The following is a 23,996-nucleotide window of genomic DNA, read 5'->3' as shown; positions in this document are numbered from 1 at the left end:
TATATATATATATATATATATATATATATATATATATAAGATTAGCTAAAGATTGCGGTTTATCAAATTATTATGTGTATTTATATACTTCCTTTCAAAGGTTTAGGGTCTGTTAGTTTTTTTTTCTTATGCTCATCAAGGCCACATTTATTTAATCAAAAACAGTAATACTGAGAAATATTACTACATTTTAAAATAACTGTTTTCAGTTTTAATATTTCTTGTGGAAACCGTTACACATTTCTTTCAGGATTTTTTGGATGAATGTAAAGTTCAGCTGTGTCCTTGCTGAATAAAGGTATTAATTTCTTAATAAATAAAATCTTACTGACCCAAAACTTTTGAACAGTAGTATAGATTAAATTGAAATGACCGTTAGATGACAGCAAAGGTAGTCTAAATGTAAAAAAATGAGCATGCGCAATAATATTGACCAATAAGTTAAATAAAAAAAATCTCTGATATTAGCCCATGACCAATACTTTACTGATATATTGTGCTTCCCTTTTTGACAATTAAAAAAAAAATTAAGCATGTCAAAAGCAAGTATCCCAGTGCAATAACATCTAATAATTGAATCAATGCTGTGTGAGAATCTCGTTTTATCCCACGAAACATGATGTCAACACATTGTTGGGCCATATTTATAGAGTTACATTACAGTGATGACAGCCGACAGATTTCTTTCACAGAGCTGTGACTGACAGATGAAAAGAAAAACAACTCACCGGCTCACCCCCTTCCTCCAATTGACTGTCTCTGAGGTCACTCGAGGTCACATGTAATCAGCAGACCAAGGGAGCCATCAGGTACATAAACAAGCCAGTGTCAGCCGTTCAAAAACAGCCCGCTGCCACTTAAATTCAAACGATCGCTTCCTGTGTCATAAACAGACTGTTTTGAAAGTAAACATTCCTGTCCAACAAAAATCTAACAGCGCCGGGCCTGAAGACTGCTTAAAGGAATCAAAGTTCACCACGCGACACCAAAGACTCCATCATCAGGTAGTAAAACGCACAAAATGCTCCTGTCAGCTGATCCTTCTCTTCAAACTTTAAAACCTTTTCAAATCCAAAGAAAATACACAAGCACTTTAACGGAACGATAGCTGGCAGGGGAAGAACAACAGCGTTAGAAGTGTTTGGATCTCATTGTAAATGGCTTGATTAGCTAGATTTTGTCATTTCCTTGCTTTGCCCTGTATACCTTAGAAAAGGCCGAAGTGGAGTGGAAAACGGGTGGAGAGGAAAAGAGCCACAGGAATTTTTGCAAAGCTTTCTGCTGTTTCTCACGAAGCCCCCAGGAGTCCTGATGAAGAGTTATTTTACAGTTTAAAGGTAAATGTTCACACAGAGAGGAGGAAAGAGTAACAACTGTCTATGGGAGCCTACAAACACACTTTGAGAAGTTTAGCTTTGGAAAAGCACATCTGCGCTCGTGTCTCTAACTCTCACTACTCTTGGGATTCTGAATGATTTCACCTGCCTTCTATTGCGTAATGGTGTAAATTAAATGGGCCAATTGTGGGATCTACGTTTTTCATCTAGTTTTTATTCTAAAACACTTCCTCCCAAGGCTGTAAGTACATAATGTAATGGGATTTAATATCTGATATGTTGAACTGTTGGCAGCAACAGAACAAACCAGAGAATAAGAGCAGACTGTATGTTCAATAATGAGCACAGTTGTGGTAAAAACAGTCAAATTACTGCAGTGTTCTCTGGCAGGCCATAAAGACGTTCGAGGACACTCTAACCCTGAAACGCAATGCTGTTACACTGCTTGGACATCTTTATTGCAAAGGAATATTACATGTTTAGATATATTTAGACAATATAAAAGGGTAAAATCAACTAGGCTCCAAATTCATTGCTTACATACATGGCTAGAGTTATGCCAAAATGAACAAATAACCCCGACATGTTTTAAACTGAAAACAGTGAGGAATGATTTTAGAGTACGGTAGCAAGGAAGCCAAATTTCACCCGGTTCCAAATAATCAAAATAACCAAATCCCAATTTGTGGCCTCAGTGCATATTTATGAGTTCCAAGGAAAATGAAATCCTAAAAACTTCCCAGATGTCCACAAGATTGTAGTATATGGATTCCACAGAGGTCATCAAATCCCTGTGGTCAGCAACGGTCTCGAGAAAGCAATCTATAGTAAGCCACGGGATGACCACACTCATGCTGCCACAGTGAGTGTGAACAGAGAAAGTTTCCATTTTGTGCTTTCCAAAACTGAATTTTCCCACATGCCAAGAACATGACAGCCTTATGCAAATCATTGGTTTAGGAAAGCTCTGTACCTTGAAGAAATTCTCCTTTGCTTCTTTTTCTCGATGGATAAGAGTAAAACACATATAAGAGGACAGAAAACAACAGTTATGTCAATAGTACGGGGTCGGTTTTGTCGGGACATCGGGATTGTTCTCTGACATGAGTCTCTGACAGCCCTGCTGTCCGCTTCAGTTGACGGTGGGTACATGGTTCAGGCTGTATTCTTTGGCCTTCAGTCTCAGGTTGGCGATACTGTTGGCCATATTCATGCCCTGGGCTGTGTTGTTGGTAGCGCATGATGGAGAATAAGTTGCCATGGCACTGTAAGGAAAGGGTTAAGTTGTCAGGATGAGATTTCATATTTTCCTTAATAATAAACCATTCAATTAAATGCATGCCCTGTCTCTTATTCATTTTATTTATGTTTGTGATGAAAATGCAGTACTAATCTGGGGGTTTTACGACTTCATGCATATGGACAGCATTTGTGGCACCAAATTTCTGAATTCAAGAAAATAATATTTTTTAAATAATTTTGACTCCCTCAGTTTGAAAATAAATTTTTTTTTTACAGTAACAAAAATACCAAAAATGTATGATGGTATTTTCCCTAAAAATGCTTTTTACCCAAGCTGTAAGGTTGTCTAAATCATCCAAACTACTTTTGAAATTTATAGTTATGTATCACTGATGTCATTTCTGCCGGTGGAGTTTGCACAATTTAGGTCCATGTAAATAGTATTGTATGGATAGTTAGATTTATATCTACACTTTTATCCAAAGCAACTTGCATTGCAAATATTTGGGTAGCACTTTGCAATAAGGTCCCATTGTGCATTAACGTAACAATATGCAATACATTTGTTACAGTATTTATTCATTTTTGTTAACGTTAGTTAACATTAATGTTCATTAGTTAGTGCATGCCAATTAAATACTATTAACAGATACAACTTTTGATTTTATTAATTGATGAAATTAACTAACATTATGCATTATAAGTATTTTTCGTTGCTTGTTCTTGTTAACTAATGTTAATAAATGGAACTTTATTGTAAAGTGTTTTTGTATAGATTATTATATAGATTTGATTTAAATCATGCATTCCCTGGAAACTGAACCCTTGACCTCAAGTCAAAGTAACATTTTTAACTCAGACTAACACGTTTAATATTCAAATCTCATAGTTCTACTTTTGAAATGGTGCAATAGTTGAATATTTGAAACATTAATTCGTAAGTAAATTACTTTTATTTACATTTTTAGTTAAATGAGGGATGACAACACTATATTCGTGCCACACACGCTATCCATTGTCAATAACTTGTAAATAACCCAAAATACTCTTATCAATATACTAACTTCTGCACAATGATGTCCACACCAAGAGAAACCGCAGCATTGGGAATGGTAATGCATGCAGAGGCATACAAAATTAGAAAACAAATCTAACCTGTACGATGGTGAGCTGCCCCAGGACAGGTAGTCATTGGGTCTGGGAGCGGGTCGTGGGACAATGGGCTGCTCTATGGCTGTTACTTCTCCTGAGAAAGACTTGAGCAACGAGGCGTTTTTACTGGCCAGCATTGCACGTTCATTTCGCCGAAACTTAGCCCGCCGATTTTGAAACCACACCTAGAAAATCATGAAAGGTGCTCAGTTTGGCATATATAGTGTGTAGAACAGCCTTACCATCAGAATGGAGCATTATGAGAAGGTATGCACCACTGCTCCATAGACCATTTCAGGATAAAACGATAAAAGAGCTAACCTGCACTCGAGCTTCAGTGAGGTTGACCCGGCGTGCTAAGTCCTCCCTGACAAACGCGTCGGGGTAGTGCGTCCTCTCAAACACTCTCTCTAAGGCCTGCAGTTGACTGCTGTTGAACGTGGTCCTATTCCGCCTCTGTTTACGCTTTTTTTTCTCCTCTGAGTTGAGTTGCTCATCTAGGGGGACAAACACAAGCACACACACACACATATAAGGATGACATGAATATCCCCATTATAGTAGGTCTGTACTCATTAAACAGGCTTACAGCCTGGAAAAAGGATATTACAATCATATGGTTACGGTTGAGTCAAACTAGTGAAATAGTGTTTGTTATGGAAATTCAATAAAAAGATCCAAACATTTTAAGAAAGAGATGGATGTATGTAACTGTTTAATGGACACTCGGCTCAAAGAGATGCAGAGAGTTAATACAGATTTTCTAGTTCTAGTGATTATACTTCAGTCATGAACCTTCCTAAAGCAGGATCCTAATCAAAGCTTAAAGCAGGACAACTGATCCATATTCATAAAAATCAGCTAATTTTCTCCAGTTTTAGGTGAATAACCCGGCCTGCCATAATATTCAGTTTGAGGTCAATATAACCCCTGACCCTGTCCCAAATTGGGTGTGTGGGTATTTGATATACTGATATTTTACAACTTTTCCTCATGATCATGTAAGATCTTTTTAGAATTTTTAACTTGATGATTCTGATGCTTTGTATAAGCACTGCGAAACATTTTTGACATAATGTAAGTTCAAGGAAAATGTTATCAAATAAAGTTATTGATACATCTTGTAATAGTCTAATACTTTAATGTCAGCCAGTCTTAGCATAATATTATCTAAATTATATCACGCCAAACGAAACGGAATACAGAACACACAGTAAAACGATGAAATACTATGCAGTCATTAGGTTTAAATGGTAGCTAACACATCAGCCAAAATGCACTGTAAAATAATACAACATTTATCAGTTTTCAACTTAAATCTGTCTTTTGCTTTCTTTCTAAAATTATTCTGGCTTCTTCTATAGTAAAATGCCAATTATAATGTCTGGGCCTGTTTTGGTCGGGGAAAAGCAGATCGTTGCAGACACACTCCTCTTTGGATATAGGCTACATCAATCAGTTCTTAAATCGCTCCATAAAACTTCCCAGAGAGGGAGAAAATACCCCAGCGACGAACTGATTCGCCCCAATTCCTCCCAGGCCGTAAAGTCAAAACAAAGTAGAAAGAAGAGGTTATCAGTGCCGGGCCCAGAGCATGAACAGCTCTACATGTCAAAGCTGTGTGCTTAGTGACAACAAAAATCATCTCAACTTTATCATCTTTTATTAACTAGGTGCTCGAGATTTATCTTCACTTCAGTTATTCAGAAGTCTGTTTTCTTAAAATAATAGGCTAGCCTACATCTGAAGTCACATCTGAAATGTTGAGTTAATTGTTCACAAAATAAAAATAAAAAATGTTTTCATTGGCCTACAAGCCCACACGAGCCTTAAATCGTGTTGCTAGACCTAATTAGATTTTTACCCGAAGTATGGAAAACACGCGCCAACCTATCAACGTTTATTTAGTTACTTATTAAAATACATTTTGTTTTAATCTTAGTGACTAGGTTAATTTAAAAAATATGCATGTGCAAAAAAATGAAGCCTATATATCATGTAGACAAATAGGTCTAGTTTTCGCAAAACAAGACTGTAATGGTGGCATTAGTAAGAGGCTTGTGTTTACAATCATTTTCGTAATGTTTCAAATGGAAAATTTCGGATATGATGCCTAACAATACACAAAGTTCATTCTAATAAATGATAGGCTACATTCAGTCTTGAAAATATGGTCTAATTTTATATCTGTTTAATTTACGATTTGAAATGGGCAAATAATCATTTTAGTGACTCATCAAATAATTAATTCAATGCAACTTTGGACTACGTCTTTAAATCTTTAAATAACCCTAGAATATTAAAACTATCTATAGGGCCTATATCTTATTATGAATTTTGCAGATTTAGATCACTCGTTTTGTTGGCTTCACTGAGAAGAAAATAATAAATAGCTAAATAGAAAATGGGCCTACTATCAAAATTATAGTCCACATGCATGACAGTATGCAGACTTACAGTCTGAAAGGTTTGCAAAATTATTACTTTTTAAAAGTTTATTTTGATTTATTCTAACAAACTTTTAGCTATAATGAAAACTATAGCTATAGCCTAGCCTAATATTATTATGAGGCTACGTGTTGTTTAATCAAATGGAGTTACAGTTCGGCATGACTAAGCAACAGTTTTACACACTATAATTAATTAACTGCTAATTAAACGCCTATGGAGTAAATGATGCAGAACGCAATCGTGTCATCTTATAAGCGCCTATATGTGTGCATGATCCGCAGCCTTCAGGCTACACTTTACTGAAGTCTGTCATTGCCACACATCTGCTAACGTGACAGTTTTCTGCACTGTAAGGTGCTTAACACATTCGTGTGTTTGTGTTCATATGTAGGCCTGCCAAATAAAGATCATTAGAATCTAGGCTACAATTTAATTGCATTCACAAAAAACACAAAAAAATGCAAAAAACCCGAAACAGAAGTCATTTTCATGGAGTAGCCTAACTAATTTACTTTTTTCCCCTGTACGACTTTTGAAGTTGAAATCGTTTCTTACTAAATTAGGAAAAATAATTGTCATCCTGATACTTAAATGCTACGAATGTTTTGCGCCACTAAAAGAGTCTATGGGACATGAGGATCATGTTTTGCAGATGGACTTACTCTCCTGCTGTGTCGTGTCGCTGCCGCTGGTCAGCCCCGGAGACTCCAGCATACTCCTGCCCGCCTCTCCTGCGCTCTCCTCCGCTTGAGCTCCCACCATCTCCCGCACCTCCTCCAGATCCAACAGGTGGCTCACTGAAAAGTTCTTCTTCGCCTGTAAATGATCCTGATTTGCGGTGATCGGACTCTCCAGTCGGTTAGGTAGCGTGGCTTGTCTGTCCATTACATAAGCATAGCTGGAAGTCATGACGCAAACTGACGAAACCCAATATATCCTCTACCTAAAACCAGCATGGGTTAAGTCTTGATCATAAACAATCACTCTGTGCTCGACAAATAGATCGATTTTGATCTCTTCATCCGTAGTTCAGACAGTGTCATGTGGATCCAAACAAGCGTAATTACCGTTCTTTTACTGGACTTTATGGAAAAAAGGCATCACCGAAACACATCTCCAATTCAAGAACTCCAAAGTCTCCAAAGTCTTCGCCTTTTACCCGATGACTCCCTCTTAGTTTCTGTAACAGAGACGTTCCCCACTCGTTCCGAGAGTGCGGGAATGAGTAAACTGGCGAGAAAGGTTTGATGGCACAGATGAACGACTTACGCCCAATAGTAGGAGGTCAGAGGAGCTTCTCTCCGCTTCTTTCTCCGGTACTTCAGACGGCACACACTGGCGCTGAGGGGGGAGCCTGAGAGCAAAATACACCCGCATTTGAAGCCCTGGGGAGGGATGACAGACATACAAGAAGCCCTAATTACGTGCAATGTTTTTTTGTCCGCGTTTCTAGCGTTTAACGAAGTCATATCTCTTTCTCCACCCCCAGCATCCCACTGAAATACTCAATAGCCTAATTAATGGGTCAACGTGACGTGATGGTAGTTTTTTTTTGTCGGAAATACATAAAAAATGCAATTAATAACCTACAGAAACACACTTGAATACAACTGTTACATTAACAAATTTGTAGCAATTTCCTCATTTAAATGATTTGGGCTTTAAATTAAAAAATATATGTCTAATGAAAAGTTGGCATAGGCCTATTTGCCATTATTATTATTATTATTATTATTATTTATATAAGTCAGTTGTTGCATTTTTGTAGTCACACTCAACCAATGGCATAATAACCAACATTTAGGAAGCCATTTTGTTGTCATGTGACAAGAAAACAAAGACCTCATGATTTTTTAATAATAATAATAACAATACAATTATAATATATTATGTATTATATATATATATATATATACTATTATTAAAATATGTAGGCCTATTTTCTTTGTCGACTTTGTTTTAAATTAGATTTATAAAACATTTAAAAACATCTTTACTGATCAGTAGCCTATTGGTCATTGACTAAATGCTGTCTAACTGAACAGACTATGTCTCTTTTTGTAATGATCTCAATTACTTTTTTCTTTACCTGCTGAATAAAATAGTCATCCTAAATGATATACTGTGATCTCAGACAAGTTTGAATAAAGGGACAACGATCTTGTGAAGCTTAGCCTAAAATCATATTAACACGAACACTCAAAACGATCAAAGTTACACACTGGCAAAGCTATAGGATAATATAGGCCTATCGTGCGTTCTGTAGGCTATTGGTGTCAGTCCATGATGTGACACTAAAATGTTGTCCTCTTTGAATCGGTTTACAGATGATGTGGAAGCATTGCGTGCGCTCTTAAAGAGTCTCTGGACAGGAGGAGACCGAGCTCTGCATGTGTCGCAATGACATGAGTTCAGGCTCCAAGCTGCCTCCGTCAGCCTCCTAGGTCTGGGAAAAGAACACTTGATGCCATCAAAGGGGCGCAGATTGAATCCAGATGTGCAGTGCCTCTCTCGTTCTTTCCGTGCATTTAATTAAGGAGCTTGGATTGAGGAGATCTTTCTTCATCATTAGTTTTCCCCCAATATACCATTTCTCCCTCGAAGACCAGTGCCTTGTGCCAGCGCGCAGCTTTGCTTGTATTATTATTATTTTACTCTGCCACATATCGAAACCTTGAATCTTTGGGAAGAATGAAAGTTCTTGCCTCTTTAAGGAGCGCAAAACTAGGCCCGTATATAGCAGGATGATTTTTTATCAGCCTCCGTAATTTTCTTTATGAGCACGGTTTAAGAGCAGGCTAATCTGAATATGAGAAAAAATACATTTATGCTCTAAAACAAAATTACTGTAATAAAAAGTCAACGTCTATAGCAACCTCTGTATTCTCCCTGCAAAGTAGCCTAGGCAATAAAACTGTAAAATGAACTGGATAAAGTAAAATATTTTACTTTATCCGATATTAAAGCATTACATGTTTGCATTGGAAAAAAAGGACAACGGTCATTTAGTCATAAATGCACTGTATTAAAATGTGGTTGGTTTTATTTTGAGGACATCAGTTCCCTTGCTTTTATTATTGGGAAGGTGTAAGAAAGGTCATGCGGGAATGATCGCACTGACAGCAAAAAAAAAAGATTTGATAAACTGAGACGATCGGGGCACAAAGTTACGCGGGGTTAGTTGTAACACACCTGGTTTGAATATTAGCCTACAGTATTTATTAGTTACCATATCAACATTATATAGAAGAAAGTGTGCGCCAAAATTAAAAAATCTTGAACCTACGCTCTTTTTCATTAAACGGAAAACAAGGCAAAATACATATATTTGTATTTTGTCTTTATGTTTTAGTACACTCTAAAAAAAATGCTGGGTTGTTTCAACCCAACTTTGGGTCAAATATGGACTAACCCAACTTTTGGGTTAAAAATGTAATATCAAAATTTAACCCAACGGTTGGGTTAGTCCATATTTGACCCAAAGTTGGGTTGAAACAACCCAGCATTTTTTAGAGTTTAAGTCGTCAACTGCATTATAACCCAGAATAAATAATAATAATAATATTAAAACAGATTTACAGCTGAATTAAATGAAAATTGCATAGGCTATTAGAAACAACCACCATTAACATAATTAACGATAGGCCTATATTTTTATAATACGATAAACACAAAGATAATTAAAAAAGAATGATATATAGAAGGTGATAGGCCTATAGCATAGTGCAGTTTGGTTTGTTGACAATAACAGACGTTGTAAAGTAAATAGCCTAATGGAACTAAATTATTATTGCCTCAAGAATTTATGAATAAAAACATTTCGCAACATGCGTTCCAGAATTACATCCAATACGAAATTTGCTTCGAATAAATAGATAATTAAGGATAAAGTTAGCAATTAAGGAATAACCTTACTTTAACATTTTTTTGATATCCTTGTTTATTTAATCACTCGTAATGCATAAGTATGCAAGTAGGCTAAATTAACTGTATAGTAAAAATAAAATAAAATAAAATAAAGTAGACAGCAAGTTTCATGTAAGCAACTATGTTGTGTTGCAGCTTTGCACGGATCGTTTCTCACATGGATCATATCACATGTCCATCTAGGATTATGGGGATCAATTTGCGGATCATTGGGATAATTATTATAATCAGACTCGAGGATCCTCTTGTAACTGGGGCTCGAGCCGAACCCTTCATAATAATACTGCCTCAGTGAACCTCAGTGTGCATTACAAACCTATGTGCACACCTTACACATATTTGTTTTCAGCATCGGGAGATTTTCTCATAACATATCACGTTACTCATAACATATGTTTGTCTAACGAGCACAGCAAGGAAAGAAACAAGGGCCTGAGAACGAACAGTTTTGTCATATAGCTAAACAGAATAGATTAAATTATCAGAATGTGCCTCACATTGAAGAAAAAGCAAACTTTAGTAAAGCCTGCACGTGACTATAAAATCACTTAATTTGGAGTTCAAAGTTTTATAGTCTCCCTTAACAAATATGTTTTTTTAGACATAGTCCTACTGTTAAAATGAAATGCTAAACATTTTATAAACCGCAATTAAATTTCATAAATGACTTGCATTTTAAATTCTGCAGCTGTCCTGACTTTAATTCTTAACCTAATATACAAGATATAGATGTCTAACCTTCCCTTACACCGCGCGAAAAAACATGTCCAGTAGTTATTAATAATTTATTCTAATCCAATTATTTTAACCCATTTCGTTTACATACTGTGTCAAAAGCTACAATCTATAACTAATGCGTGGCCAGCGGCGTTAGTGCTCTGTATTTATCTCACAGTCTTTTTACGTCTCATGTTACACACTTTTCCAAGTTGTCTGGAGAGGAACCCCACTAAATTAAAAGCAGATCCATAGGAATGCTGCTCTGTGAAGATGAACTACTGCTAAAACAGGCATGTAGTCTGATGTACACGTCTAAAACTCGCCTTCTTTATGAGGATGATATCTGAAATGATTCTGCTTAATCCTCCTTTAAAACGTATATTTATACAGGGAAACAAGTAAAGCACCTGCCTTGAAATCTTTTTGTTTTTGACTGAAAAAACTAATATATGAGGATATGAATAGAGTATATTTCATGTATAATCTTCTGACTAATTTATTCACTATATTGCATTTGCAAACAGCATTTGCAATCTATCTTTCTTAGGGAAATTAGAAAAAAAACTAGACTAAATCAAATAAAAAATGTAAATAAAAAAATGAATGAAATAAAAAATAGTTAATTTAATTTGTTAATGTTAAAAGATAATAAATATTAAAAAGCAATAAAAAAAAAAAGAAGCTGAACACTGATGATAGAGGACTGTGTCTAAAATGTTCCTACTACTGGCCAGTAACCACTCTAAAAAAATGATAGAATGAGATCAGTCTTACTATGCAGAGCGATCGGGCCAACATCCCTGACTGAAACACATACAACAATGGCCATTTCCTTCAAATTATCCCCTCGGTTGTCTTAGTTCATAATATATTGATCGTCTTGGCCTGGACAGCAGCATTTAAGCACCACCTCTTCACATTCCAGAAACCTCAAGGGACTTAAAGCTGTTTGGAAATTAGGCTCATTCTTATATTAACCCTTTGACCCTGCCGGCTGATGGGCTGAGGCTGTGAAGAGGAAGGCCAGAGTGGCTAATTGATGGCCATCGCTGAGGGGAGAGAGCATGAAAAGATAAACAAAATTAAGAGCAGTGATGAATATCACCTCTGAAGGAGCGAGAGGCCAGGAGAAGTAGTCATTTATTAATGGGAAGTGTTAGGCCATTAGCCCGGTTATTGAGTGATGGGCCAATGGCAGGCTCCTATTGCCGGTCCTCATGGAGAACTGCGATCATAGGCAGCGATGGCAGTATAGTGTTGGTCTGCTTCAGCTTTTCCCAAATGCAAATGTAAGTTGCCTGTGCAGATTGCAACGCTAATCCAATTTTCCCTCATTTGTCTATTAAATTCTGATTTTATCAGCAGGCCTGGTTCTGAAACCAGAGCCAGCTTTCCTCTTTTGGCATTTGGATGGTTGTGGTTTCAGGAGGAAACCATGTAACACAAGCAGAGATGTGAGACAGTTGATGTGGATGTGTGTATTTGGGAAAGAGAACGCTTGAGTTGGAACTTTAAAACAGTCCGTTGACACCCAAGGTCCAGCTTCACAGCGCTGCCTGTTAATATCTAATAAAGTTTCCTGAAAACGAAACGGCCATTAGTCACAATATGAGGAATTTCTCTGTGCTAGACTGTGCTGGCACAAAAAGGGGCTCTGATAGAAAACACATGGACTGCAAAAGATGGAGGGAGCCCATCAATGAAAATATGATAATTGTGTTTCTAAGACTGAATACATTACTAGTATGTCAAGACAAACGACAAATTCAGGCCAAATCCATCAAGTCATATTTCTTTCCCAAACGATGCCTGAGGACAAATGTCAAATCAATTTGTAACGGCACAGTGAGAAGAAGCAAATATGGGATATTAGCGAAGAAAGACTGTATTATTTCATTATTTGGGATTGACGAGATAAAAAAATGTGAAAAAAACGACTTTATTTGATTTTATTTAGCATCAGCATCTTTGTAGAAGTGCTAATAATAGCGGGTGGAAAAGATTCATTGCCGTTCAAAAGTTTGTGGTTGGTATAAAGATTCTTATAGAGGAATTTCTTATTTTTATCAATGTTGAAAACAGCTGTGCTGCTTAATATTTTTGGGCAAACCGTAATATGTATTTTTCAGTATATTTTGATTAATGAAAGTTCAAAAGAACAGTATTTATTTGAAATACAAATATGATGTTACATGATAAATGTCTTTGCTGTCACTTTTGATCAATTTAATTAATCCTTGTTGAATAAAATCTTTCTAGTAAAAGTTGTAAAAGTTATATTATTGATACTAAACATTTGAACAGTATTGTACATACGAAGAGACTGGAAAAACATAGCACCAGACACAAGTCCAACTCCACTAAAATACATCAACTTCTGGTGGTGCGTTGATCCAAAAATAGCTCAAAGATCAAAAACAAATAAGATCTGCACGCAAAAATTTTGCACACTTTGCACTTCATTTGTGGCCTATGGATAATAAATTCATATGAGTGTTTTGGCCTATTTTTGGTGTGCGGATCTTATTTGTTTTTGGTCTTTGAACAGTATCGTACATAAAAGAGAAAAATGCATTGTTATCAACAAACAGAATTGTGTTTGTTCATCATGGTTGGGGCTAAGATTGATATAGTGACCAACCTAATTTCAACACACCATAACCCCTCTGAATGAACATTTGAGTTGCAGCTAATGAGCATTTGAGAGCACTTAATCAAAAATAAGCTTTGTTTATGAACAGGATATGCGTATTCCACCATTTCACTCTTTAGGTTTATTTATACTGGGTGAACCAAACCTAAAACACACAAATAGGAAATAAATCAATGCGCTGGACGCAGCGAGTGTCGCTGAAGTTTCTAAACTCAAAGGCAGCTTGTCATTCCTCCTCCAGCGCTAGCAGGACTTCAGAGAGTATTTTCATCGACTATCACCCATTAACTCATACAAATTGACAGCCAACTTTTCCATCGATATGATGAGATGTAAATGCTGGGGAGCCCGAGGCGAATGTAGCCATGGCAGCATAAAGGATTCGAGCAGGAAACAGGAAATTAGGTTTCAAAATATTTTAGATTTGCAGAGTACATTCACAGTGGAGAGTATAGACTGGAAGCTCAGTGTTGCGTTGTAGCCTTGGGAAAACCTGATGATAGTAAAGTATTGAAAATAACATAATGATTTTTACAGATGACACTAAAATATTAATGGAATAGTCTCCTGCAGAAAGTTTTAAATCTATAATTAATCTATTATCTATAATTTACATTAAAAAAAATTGTTTCGTACACAACATTATCAAATTGTTTGTAAAAGCAAATTAATAATTCAATAATTGAGCTCCGAGTAACATGTTCTAAAACAAAAAAATTGCATAATGAATTACTTTCACTGCAGCAACAACATGCATAAAACTAATTATATGCACTGTGAATTGCATTACAAATCATTGCATTCACACACATTCTTTGAAACTTTTTCTTCTAAGTAATAGTTATAGTTGACATGAAATTGACTTGAAATTGCCAGTCAGATATTCTCTGAGACAAGAAGTTAAAGAATATCAAGCCAGCTCCATGAACACAGAAGGCCAAGTTCAGAGGTCCTTTTAGCCTTCAGCTTTGACATATAAAAAGATCGTGCACTGCTCTGTCAGGAGAAAAGGTAAACAAAAGCTTCAAGGAGGGCAAAAAGCCATGCTTGCATATGTCCCTCATGTGCGTTACACTCCAAATCTCTGATTGGCAGGCTTCACTAATCACTGTGTTTAAAGAGGCCACATGCTCTCTGGACAACCCTAACCTTACTTTGGAGGATGTGTCCCTCTTCTTAACCACCAATTGGCTCCCTTATTCCTGTTCTGAATGTATTCTTTAATTTCCAGTTGTGACCTTGCAGCTCTCCACATCTGAAGTGAGTTTGGGATGCTGAGACCCAGAGCAGGGTGCAGGGCACTCTTTCCAACTCCTGGCCGGGGCTTGATCACTGAGCATGAAAGACAGAAGGTTTTATGAATTATGTGTGATTCATGTAGACTTAAGTAATGAAAAACTAAAGAAACGATTAAGCAATATCACCCAAGAGAGCTTTATAAGAATATATAAGATCAATGACACCATGATTATCTATGAAAATCATACGATTTAACCAAATCAAAATGAAGGAATGAATCAGAAAAACATTGCATGGTTTGAACTAAAAAAGAATGAAAATGTATAAAAGGTAGTCACAAATTAATCTTGGGAACTATCTTAATCCATACATTTTTTTTTAAATGTTCAGGGCTCTATAATTGCAAGTGTGATATTAACGGCTATATAATGGTTCAGTAAAGAGGAAATTAGTACTGAGTAGAACTTACATTTTAAACACAATGTTGCCATTTGCTTTGTCTATTTCTGCTCCACCAACAAAAATAATTTCAAGTGAAGCCAACACAGAACCGCCATAGTGGTGTTTTGCTCCTGAATGAATCAGTGTTTTTGAACAAATTGGTTGAGTGAATGATTCAATGACTCACTTATAATAGATCTGTTTCTGAATCAATTAGTGTTTCGAATGAACTGTTTGATTGAATAATTCAAACTTCTCTTGTCGTGAAAAAACCCCACCGCTAATATACAGACCGAGAGTGACTATTTCTTCGGTTGAATCTGGAAACAAGCTAGCATTATACTCCTCCTGGTTCCACTGTCCTGAAGTCAGTGTTTTTTTTTAATGGGTGTTTGGTTAATGTGAGCTTTTACTTGCCTTAAAAGGGTGGTTGCTAACAAGTGTATATATATATATATATATTTTTTTTTTTTAAATAAAGGCAGAAAGAGTTGTCGGAAGCTAAGTATTGTGATTCTGAAGTCATGCAATGATGTAGTTCATTTATAGCCTATGTTTAGCTTTTTACTTCTGTAAACTTTTGTTGGTCACTGAGTTTAATTTCTGCAATAACCCGAAAGCATTGAGAAAATCCTATTGGGTTTTTGTCAAAGGAAACGGTGATGGTAACTTCCGGGCTGGCCTACAAAAATAAGTCATCACTCCAACACTCTATGTCAGCACTATTGGAACGCCACTCGGCCAATCAAATTTGAGGACCAGAACTAACTGTTGTCTAAACTCATTTAAACACATGAGATTTTTTTTGTGTTTGGCATTAGAACTGTCATTCGAGAATGAATTGAGCACACCAGTTATTGGAAGCTGAACACTCTTCAGGGAGTGTGTTACCATCAGAGACTTCCCTCATGTTTTCAATTACCATTAGGAGCAATACATCTCCATTTCCTGTACAAAAGCCAGGTTTCTTGATCTAGCCCCAAATGTACTTACTCATACATAATCAAACTAAAGTCATGGTCAGCTGCAGGGATTGTCAAAACCCTAGTGTCCCAATCAATATCTCATTCCCACTAGCCTAAAGTCACAGAAACCCCTTTCCCAACCGAAAACATTCAAGCAGAGTTCCGACAGAATCCCTGAATACTGCGTTTCAAACAGTAGCGATCTCAACAGAATGCATAATATTCAGCCTGTCCAATCTAAAGTGTGTATCTGAGTCATATATGCATTTTATTTATACTAGAGTGACCAGGGTGAAGACAGGTTTGACAGGTGACTGAGGGAGGTGAGGAAATTAATGTGTAAGAAGGCCACTCAGAAGATTTGCAGAAGGGTCAGCCAACCTTAACTCAAAGCTTGTCAACTGAGATCTTTAAAATGACCCAATATTGTTGATTTGATCAGTGTTGGCAACGTTATTAACTATAGTAGCTATTTTTTCCCCAATCAGCTGTGCAGCATGACAAAAATATTAAATCACTGTTTTTACTGTATGCCACATTAGGCATCAATTTAATGTACAGAATTGCATTTTACATTATACTTCTATAATTTGAATTATTATGTTATTATTATTTAATTTTTTGAAGTGAAATGAATGTTTAGTTCAGTGGTGTTTAGTTTGCTTTGGGATGTTTTAGTACAATGTAAATTTGTGTTCACACAGTTCCTGGGTTAAAACATATGGAACACAATTGCAATAACATGCAGAAATATCAATAAACAACCAATGCTTTTCTGATGTGAAACTAAATCTGAATAAAAATGTTGATCACAAATAAAACAGAGATGCAAAAAAATAAAAAAATAAAAAAATAAATAAACAACCAATACTATAATAGTAGTATTTTTTTTGTATTTTGTATATTTATTAGGGCCATGACGCGATTTAAAAAGTAACTTATTAAATGCATAGGTTTCTGTCATTATTTGTGAATAATTTAACATTTAAATTCTGTATTCATAAATATACAATAAGTCCCCCAAAAAAGTGAGAATTAACATAACGGAAGTATTTAAAAAAAATCTATATCAGTTTAATGGCATGTTTTTAACAAGTTCTACCAAGGCCAGCATACCCATATTAGTTTTTAAGGGCTCTATGCATGATCGCTTCTGCATTCAGCCTCAGTGGCCACAAAGGACAAAGCAATACTGATACAACCCACCTTTTATGCAAATGGTATAAAAGCTGGAAGATGCCCTATTTACTATAACAAATATAGTATTACTCATAATCCTCGTAAATTAGTAATACAACTGAATGAATACTGAATAGGCTATATAGACCTACCCGATGTTTGTCGCCACCTACTGGTGCATAAACATAACCTGCTGAAAAAATCACAGAAAAATCCCCACCACTGATATACAGACTGACAATCTGTCTGAAAGACACAAACATAAATAAGTGGAGTGATATAAACAGTGAAAGTTGGGGTCCTATATCATCGGTCATATTTACAAAGTAAAATAGTAAAGAATATTGCACAATATTATCATTATTGAGTCTTTTCTGCAGTTTTTCTTTCAAAGATCACTCATATTTACAAACTAGTCATTGAGCATGGCAGCTTGCAATATAAGCACTGTTGAGACCACAGAATAGAACTTTTCCACCAATTAGTCTGGAACCACCTCCTATTTGTTTTAAACAGGGTGCACTGTCCTGTGGAAACTGCTTAGCAGTGGATGTAACTCAGCTGATGTGTCTGACCACCAGCTAAACATCTGGGGTTGAGGAAAACTTCTTTAGGCCTGTAGCAGGGTCTGAACTCAGATACTGCGTGTCAACAACAGTTGGTTTAGTACTGGGTGATGCTAAACATGTCAACTCACCCTCACAGTACACTGTAAAAAATAAACTGTACAAAAAAAAAAAGAGTTGTGAAATCTCAAAAACTTGAGGCAACCAGCTTCAAGACCTTTGGAAATAAATGATGTATCAGTTTAACAGTTAAAGTTGTAATGCCTTCATCAAATATATTGTAATAAGTTGTGGATTCAAGTTCAGTAAGCTTCCATTTTAACTTAAGCTGATCATAACAACAATGTGTAAGTTTCTTAATTTGTCAGTTTGTTGAGCTTATGGAGTTACATCTGTACACCAAAAATAGTTGCATATATGCATTAATTGAAATGGAAGACACTTCACCAAAGAGAATTCTAATCACCATGGCTAATATAGTCAAAAACACGCTAAAACAACTATTATTTTGGCATCATAAGTCCCCATGCTTTAACTAAAAACACAAATTATTCAAGTGCATCATCAGGGATCAAACTGAGGATGCTCAGCAGCCTGTTCATGGACCCTCATCTCTAAACTTGGCATTGTAAATTCTTACTATTTAAAGAAATAATTCACCCAAAAATGAAAATTTTATATTAAAAATTAGAATTTTTTTCAACTTTTTGTCAACTTTTTCTTCATTCGATAGTTTAATTAGTTTGTCTGTCAGAATGAAAGTTGAATTTTTTTTTACAGTGCCCTCATATAGATATATTTGCTTTAATTTTAGATGTTGAGCTAAAAAAAATTAAGTAGATTTAATATCATTGTTTTTCCTCTACACACATTAAGGTGCAGTCACATTTACCAATGTCTGGCAAATTTTTGTGGGCAAAATCCAGTCATATCAATAGGCATGCAAGTGGCTGGGAATTTTCCCTGAGGGCAAAAGATTTCCTCACACAAAATTCACACATTGTTTTAAGTTAGTCACGCCGCATTAATCAACAAGAGGCTGCTTAGTTGGAAAGTGACTTCTTTTTTAGCTGTGCTTCATACTGTACATCAACATGTTATAGACAACAGGCATTTTTAGTACGTGAAATTGGCTGAAAAAGCAGTATAACATCCACAACAACATGCATGTGCTTAACACCATTGAAATGCAAACCCTTGTGTAAGTATCAGAAAAAGCAAACACTGGCTAAATCCATTCGTTTAAGTGGAGGACAGGGTTAATAGCTAGTTTATTTAGTTAAGCTCAAATCCTGTCCTTTTGTTTTCCTTCAGCCCAGTAAATAAACTCTTGCCCAGATATGGGCTGATTACAACTGAGTGAGTCTCTGCCACATATAGAGCGAAAGAGAGAGAGAAAGTGTGCTGTGGGATGTTTACAGAGTGTAATTGAGTGTAGGGGCTCACCTCAGGGGCTTTAGGACAAACGTTCATAGCCATACTCCCCAGTTTATTATGCTTTCCCATATGTTTATTAGACACGATTGGGCCTCACCCAAATACACAACCCAGTTTGTCACACAGCACACCTGAAGTGCACCGAATATTAAAATGCACTCTTGCCATTCATTTACTTTCAGAATATGTTTTTACAAGACTCTTTATGAAGCTCTATAATAATTACGTGCTATTAGACCTATGACAACATGCGCTGCATTTGTAGCTGATCAGTAATATTGTGATTGCCTTGAGGGCCTATATATCTGTGGTATCCAAGCCAGTATTTCAGGGGGCTCACATCTGCAACCAATTGGACTTCTCTACTGCCCATCTGTGCTGAGGTTTGCCTAGGTAATCTCAGTCTATTGGGATCCCAAGTCTGGAGGGAACAGCACAACGTCCATTATAAACCCACCATTAGCATTACAGTTGCGTAATTGTTGCAATGCCCACTGAAAACCAGGAGAACCAAAGGAGGCCTGAAGCAACCTCTGGCAGCAGAGACGATGGAAATAATTTCAAACACAACTGACATAAATGCCTCCTGTCAGGCTTGGTGGGGCTGAACAGAGCAGCATCGTCAAAAATAGTCAGAATGATGGAGGAGAAATACCTGCGCTCTCAAGATTTGCTGCTTTATTACTTTAGAAATGATTGCAACCGCTTGTCGTGTTCCTTATAGAGCTCTGTCATTCACAAACAAGCCGAATCATGCAACGCTAATAGTCCAATTTGGTTGTTCAATTATGTGCTATTTGCCTGAGGTTGGATGTGTTGTTTGTTGAAAAATGGAAAGTGGTGGATTTTATTCTGGGCAGATCTAAGAAAGGTCTAAATTTAGATTGGAGTCGTTTTAAAAAGCCCAGATCTAATTAGGAATGCATGTAAACCTCATCCCTCACATAACAATGCACAGTTGTTTTCATGTTTGGTTTGTGTTAGGGAACAAAGGAAGTACATGTTGTTTTTGTTGATCAAAACCATTGAGAGTGACTCAACAACACCAGACTAGAGCTGGCAGTCTCTGCACATGAGGAGCAAATAAAGTGAACTCTGGCACTGCAAAACCCATAAACCTGTGCAAAGCTCTGAGATTCTGAAGAAACCTGGAGAAAAAAGTTACAGATTGGTGGAGTGTATAGGAGGCGCTGCTTACTGTTCACTGAAGGTATGTTGATTGATTATAGTTGACTGTAGTAGGCAAAAAACAGTATGTGAACACAGTAGTATGTCCAAATTCACAGTATCCAGAAAACAATAGGCAAAAAGTCCCTGGATAAACTACTATTTCTGGCAAGTTTCTGAAGTGTGTATCTGGTGCACACGTCGTTGTCTTTAGGTCACGTCCCAAAACCATTCAAGCTGGCGGTCATTAAGCCTCTTATTAAGAAACCACAACTAGATCCTAGTGAACTGGCAAATTACAGACCCATCTTTCCAGCGATATCGTTGACTTGATTGCAAAGATATTATTTAAACTGAGCTGGATGTTGACCTCACTGAATTCAATGATGAACTGTCTTTAACTGAAAAATGAGTGTTTACTATTGTCATTTTGCATTATTGACACTATTTTCCTAATTAATGCTGTTCAGTTGCTTTGTCACAATCTGTATTGTTAAAAGCGCTATATAAATAAAGGTGACTTGACTTGACTTGACTTATGATATAACCTGCAGAAAGAGTCACCGAAAAAAATCTCCAACACTAATGAAATCTTGCTGAAAAATATATTTAATTTAATTAGGTATTGAAGGACAAAGGCTTTAACCAAAAAACATGTTTCAAATGATTTTTTGAGTCACATAAGTGATAAATCACATTAATTAGCCTCATTTATGAGGTTTCGTGCATAAGACACGCATGCAGTCTTTTTGACATTTACAGTAAACTCCATATTCAACTGTTTTTTTCATATTTAATTTTTCATAATTGCAGGGAAAGATATGTTTTTGCGAGGGAAGCCTGGGAATAGCCTCCCTGTGGTGAGTGTTGTCCGTGTAAACAGGCCGGTTGCTAGGGAGCGGAGCTGTCAGATGATGCGTATTATTGTGGAGCTCCGGGCCCTTGGCACGGCGTAAGCGAGCCCGAGATCAGAGCGTGGATCTGGGCCGCTTCTCCACCTCGCTCCCTGAGATCTCTTAAAAAGCCATTAATGAACATCTGGTTGAGATTACTTCAATATTGCCATCAGCAAGAGAGCGCTGGCAAACACAGCAACCCTCTATGTGTGGCTGCACTTTTCCCATTTCTCCCCTTCACTCTGGGCTTAAAATAGTTTATGTGCTCTTTTGAGTATCATTTATGATAATGAGAAAATAAGCAGCTGGTACAGTCTATTGTCCCCTGTGAACCCTGATCTAATATTGGCCTCATGTGATCAACCTAAATGCACCAAGGCAGTTTGCCACCAATGTCATATTTTCTTTAGCCCAAAACAGTAATTTTAGAGGTGTTGCTTTTAGGTATTTGTTATGAGAGTATTCATAATGGCTGTTGTTGTTTATATGATATGTTGAAAGTCCTGCATCCTGTTTTGCACATTTCCATCATCTGATTCCCTAAGCAGGATGTGGTTTAGGCTGTTAAAAGCTATTAATAAATGAGTCATTTAACCCAAACCGAGATATCATAATATGCCATGTTTAAAAAAAAAAAAACATGCTAGAGGGCTGTAAGGTCCAAATAAAACACCACTGCATTTCTGCACTAGCCACAGGTGTCCTGGAATGACATTAATTTGTACTCTTCATGTTCTGTTGATATATGATGACTGTGACTAAATTATGACACAAATCAGCAGACACGGTTCACGAATAACTCATTACTTGTTCATTAAATGTACCTGTAAACCCTTTTGGATATGGTCACAAAATTTCTTTCAAACATTCAATTTTATTAGTGTGAATGAGCAACAGGCCAGGAAACTAAAACTTGCGTTTGATGATTAAGCAGGAAGGGTCATTTCTGAGGTAGTTTCTCTTTGCAACCAATGATCAATTAAAAGTATTTGGTTTTAATTACATTGCAAATCATTGCACTGATTTGCATAAAAATGTAGCATAGTATTTTCAGCAGGAGCGAAAAATACCCTTTAAACTTGTGTAGTACTTCTGTATACAGTTCAAATCAATTGAATGGTGTTTTTAAAGTAAATAATTTATTGAATTGAAATACGTGTAACCACATCTAATGCTTTGTATTCCAATACTTTTGCCATTTGATTTGGTGTTCCCTAGTCACCATAAATACTGTATACTGTCATATTTAAACTATTTAAATTAACATTTTTAAAACAATTTTCTGAAGGAAGTCTCTTATATGCGCACCAAGGCTGCACTTGATCAAAAATACAGTAAAACCAGTAATATTGTGAAATGTTTTTACAATTTAGAAGGACTCTTTTCTGTTTTTAAATATGTATAAATTATGAACAAAATGTAATGTATTCCTTTTTAATTACTTTTCAACAAGTCACTTCTCCAGTCTTCAGTGTCACATGATCCTTCAGAAATCATTCTAATATGCAGATTTGCTGCTCAAAAAATATTTTGTATTATTCACAATGTTGAAAACATCAGTTTTACTAAATGTTTTAATTTTTTGTGTGGAAACTGATACATTTTCAGGATTCTTTGATGAATATTAGTTCAAAAGAATAGCATTTATTTGAAACAAAAATACTTTAAACATTATAAGTGTCTTTATTGTTACTTTTGATCAATTTAATGCATCCTTGTGAATAATTAACAAGTTTATAATTAGTACATTGAATTATTTGTAAAATCATACTAACCACAAACATTTGAACGGTAGTGTACAGATATGCGTATCAGTTACTGTGCAACACCGTCCCATTCATCATATGTTATAGCTGTAGAATTATTATTAAATTATTCAATATGAAATGTTATTTTTAATAATACTTATAGACATTGTTTTAATCCATGTGGATCAGCTGATAAGCTAATTTTAGAAGCTTTGCCAGTAAATGCACCCAGATTTAGAGAGAACTTTCAGTAATACCATCACCTTTTGTGCGCTAGCTATAAAAACATACTTTCCCCCTTACCATAAACAATTGAAACACTATGGGAATATTTCTGTTAATTACTTTAAATTAAAGGAACAAGTGCTCTGCCATGAAAAAAATTAAACTGAAAAAGGGACAACAAAAGGACAACAAACTGTTCTGTCTGTTTAGAGTTTGTATGCATTGTGTCTCTTCAACCAAGCGTGCAGCCAGTAAAGTCCACTGAGAAATTAAAAATGTCTTTATGGCTAAGCTTGAAAAGATGACAGATCTCAGAATCTCACACTAATCAAATCCTCCTGCAGTAGCCAGAGCCAGTGAAGTATATGGAGTTGACCACAAAGAGTTAAGCGTGTGAGAGTGTGTGCGCGAGACTTGCAGCGTGAAGCCCACTTGCCATGTGTTAAAGTGAGTTTAATAAGTGCAGCAGCAGCAGCAGTTAGGAAGACTGAGTGATATATGTTCCATATGGAGCTGAACTCTCTGAGCCTGTCAACTGTGAACCAATACAATACCAGCAGGCCACTTCAGGGGTGTCATAACATTCACTCTAAACACACTCCCTATTAACTTATATATCTATCATGGCTGGCTCTCCCAACAAGATCAGGT

At 36.2% G+C, this 23,996-nt stretch overlaps 1 protein-coding gene across 1 annotated transcript; it reads right to left on the bottom strand.

The window, feature by feature from the left end:
* Window positions 1-2,291: 2,291 nt before the first annotated feature.
* Window positions 2,292-7,576, bottom strand: prrx1a (paired related homeobox 1a). Its single transcript, XM_016249845.1, has 4 exons — window positions 6,845-7,576; window positions 4,053-4,228; window positions 3,735-3,916; window positions 2,292-2,602 (listed from the first exon to the last, which is right to left on the bottom strand). Exons 1-4 carry the CDS (start codon window positions 7,089-7,091, stop codon window positions 2,470-2,472), a joined length of 738 nt encoding a protein of 245 aa, XP_016105331.1. The 5' UTR covers window positions 7,092-7,576; the 3' UTR covers window positions 2,292-2,469.
* Window positions 7,577-23,996: the final 16,420 nt, after the last annotated feature.

This window comes from Sinocyclocheilus grahami, unplaced genomic scaffold (assembly GCF_001515645.1).
Source record: "Sinocyclocheilus grahami isolate Dianchi unplaced genomic scaffold, SAMN03320097.WGS_v1.1 scaffold957.1, whole genome shotgun sequence".
Taxonomy (NCBI): Eukaryota; Metazoa; Chordata; class Actinopteri; order Cypriniformes; family Cyprinidae; genus Sinocyclocheilus; species Sinocyclocheilus grahami.
Note: the sequence above shows the minus strand (reverse complement) of the source record. Positions and strands in the feature narration are given on the sequence as shown.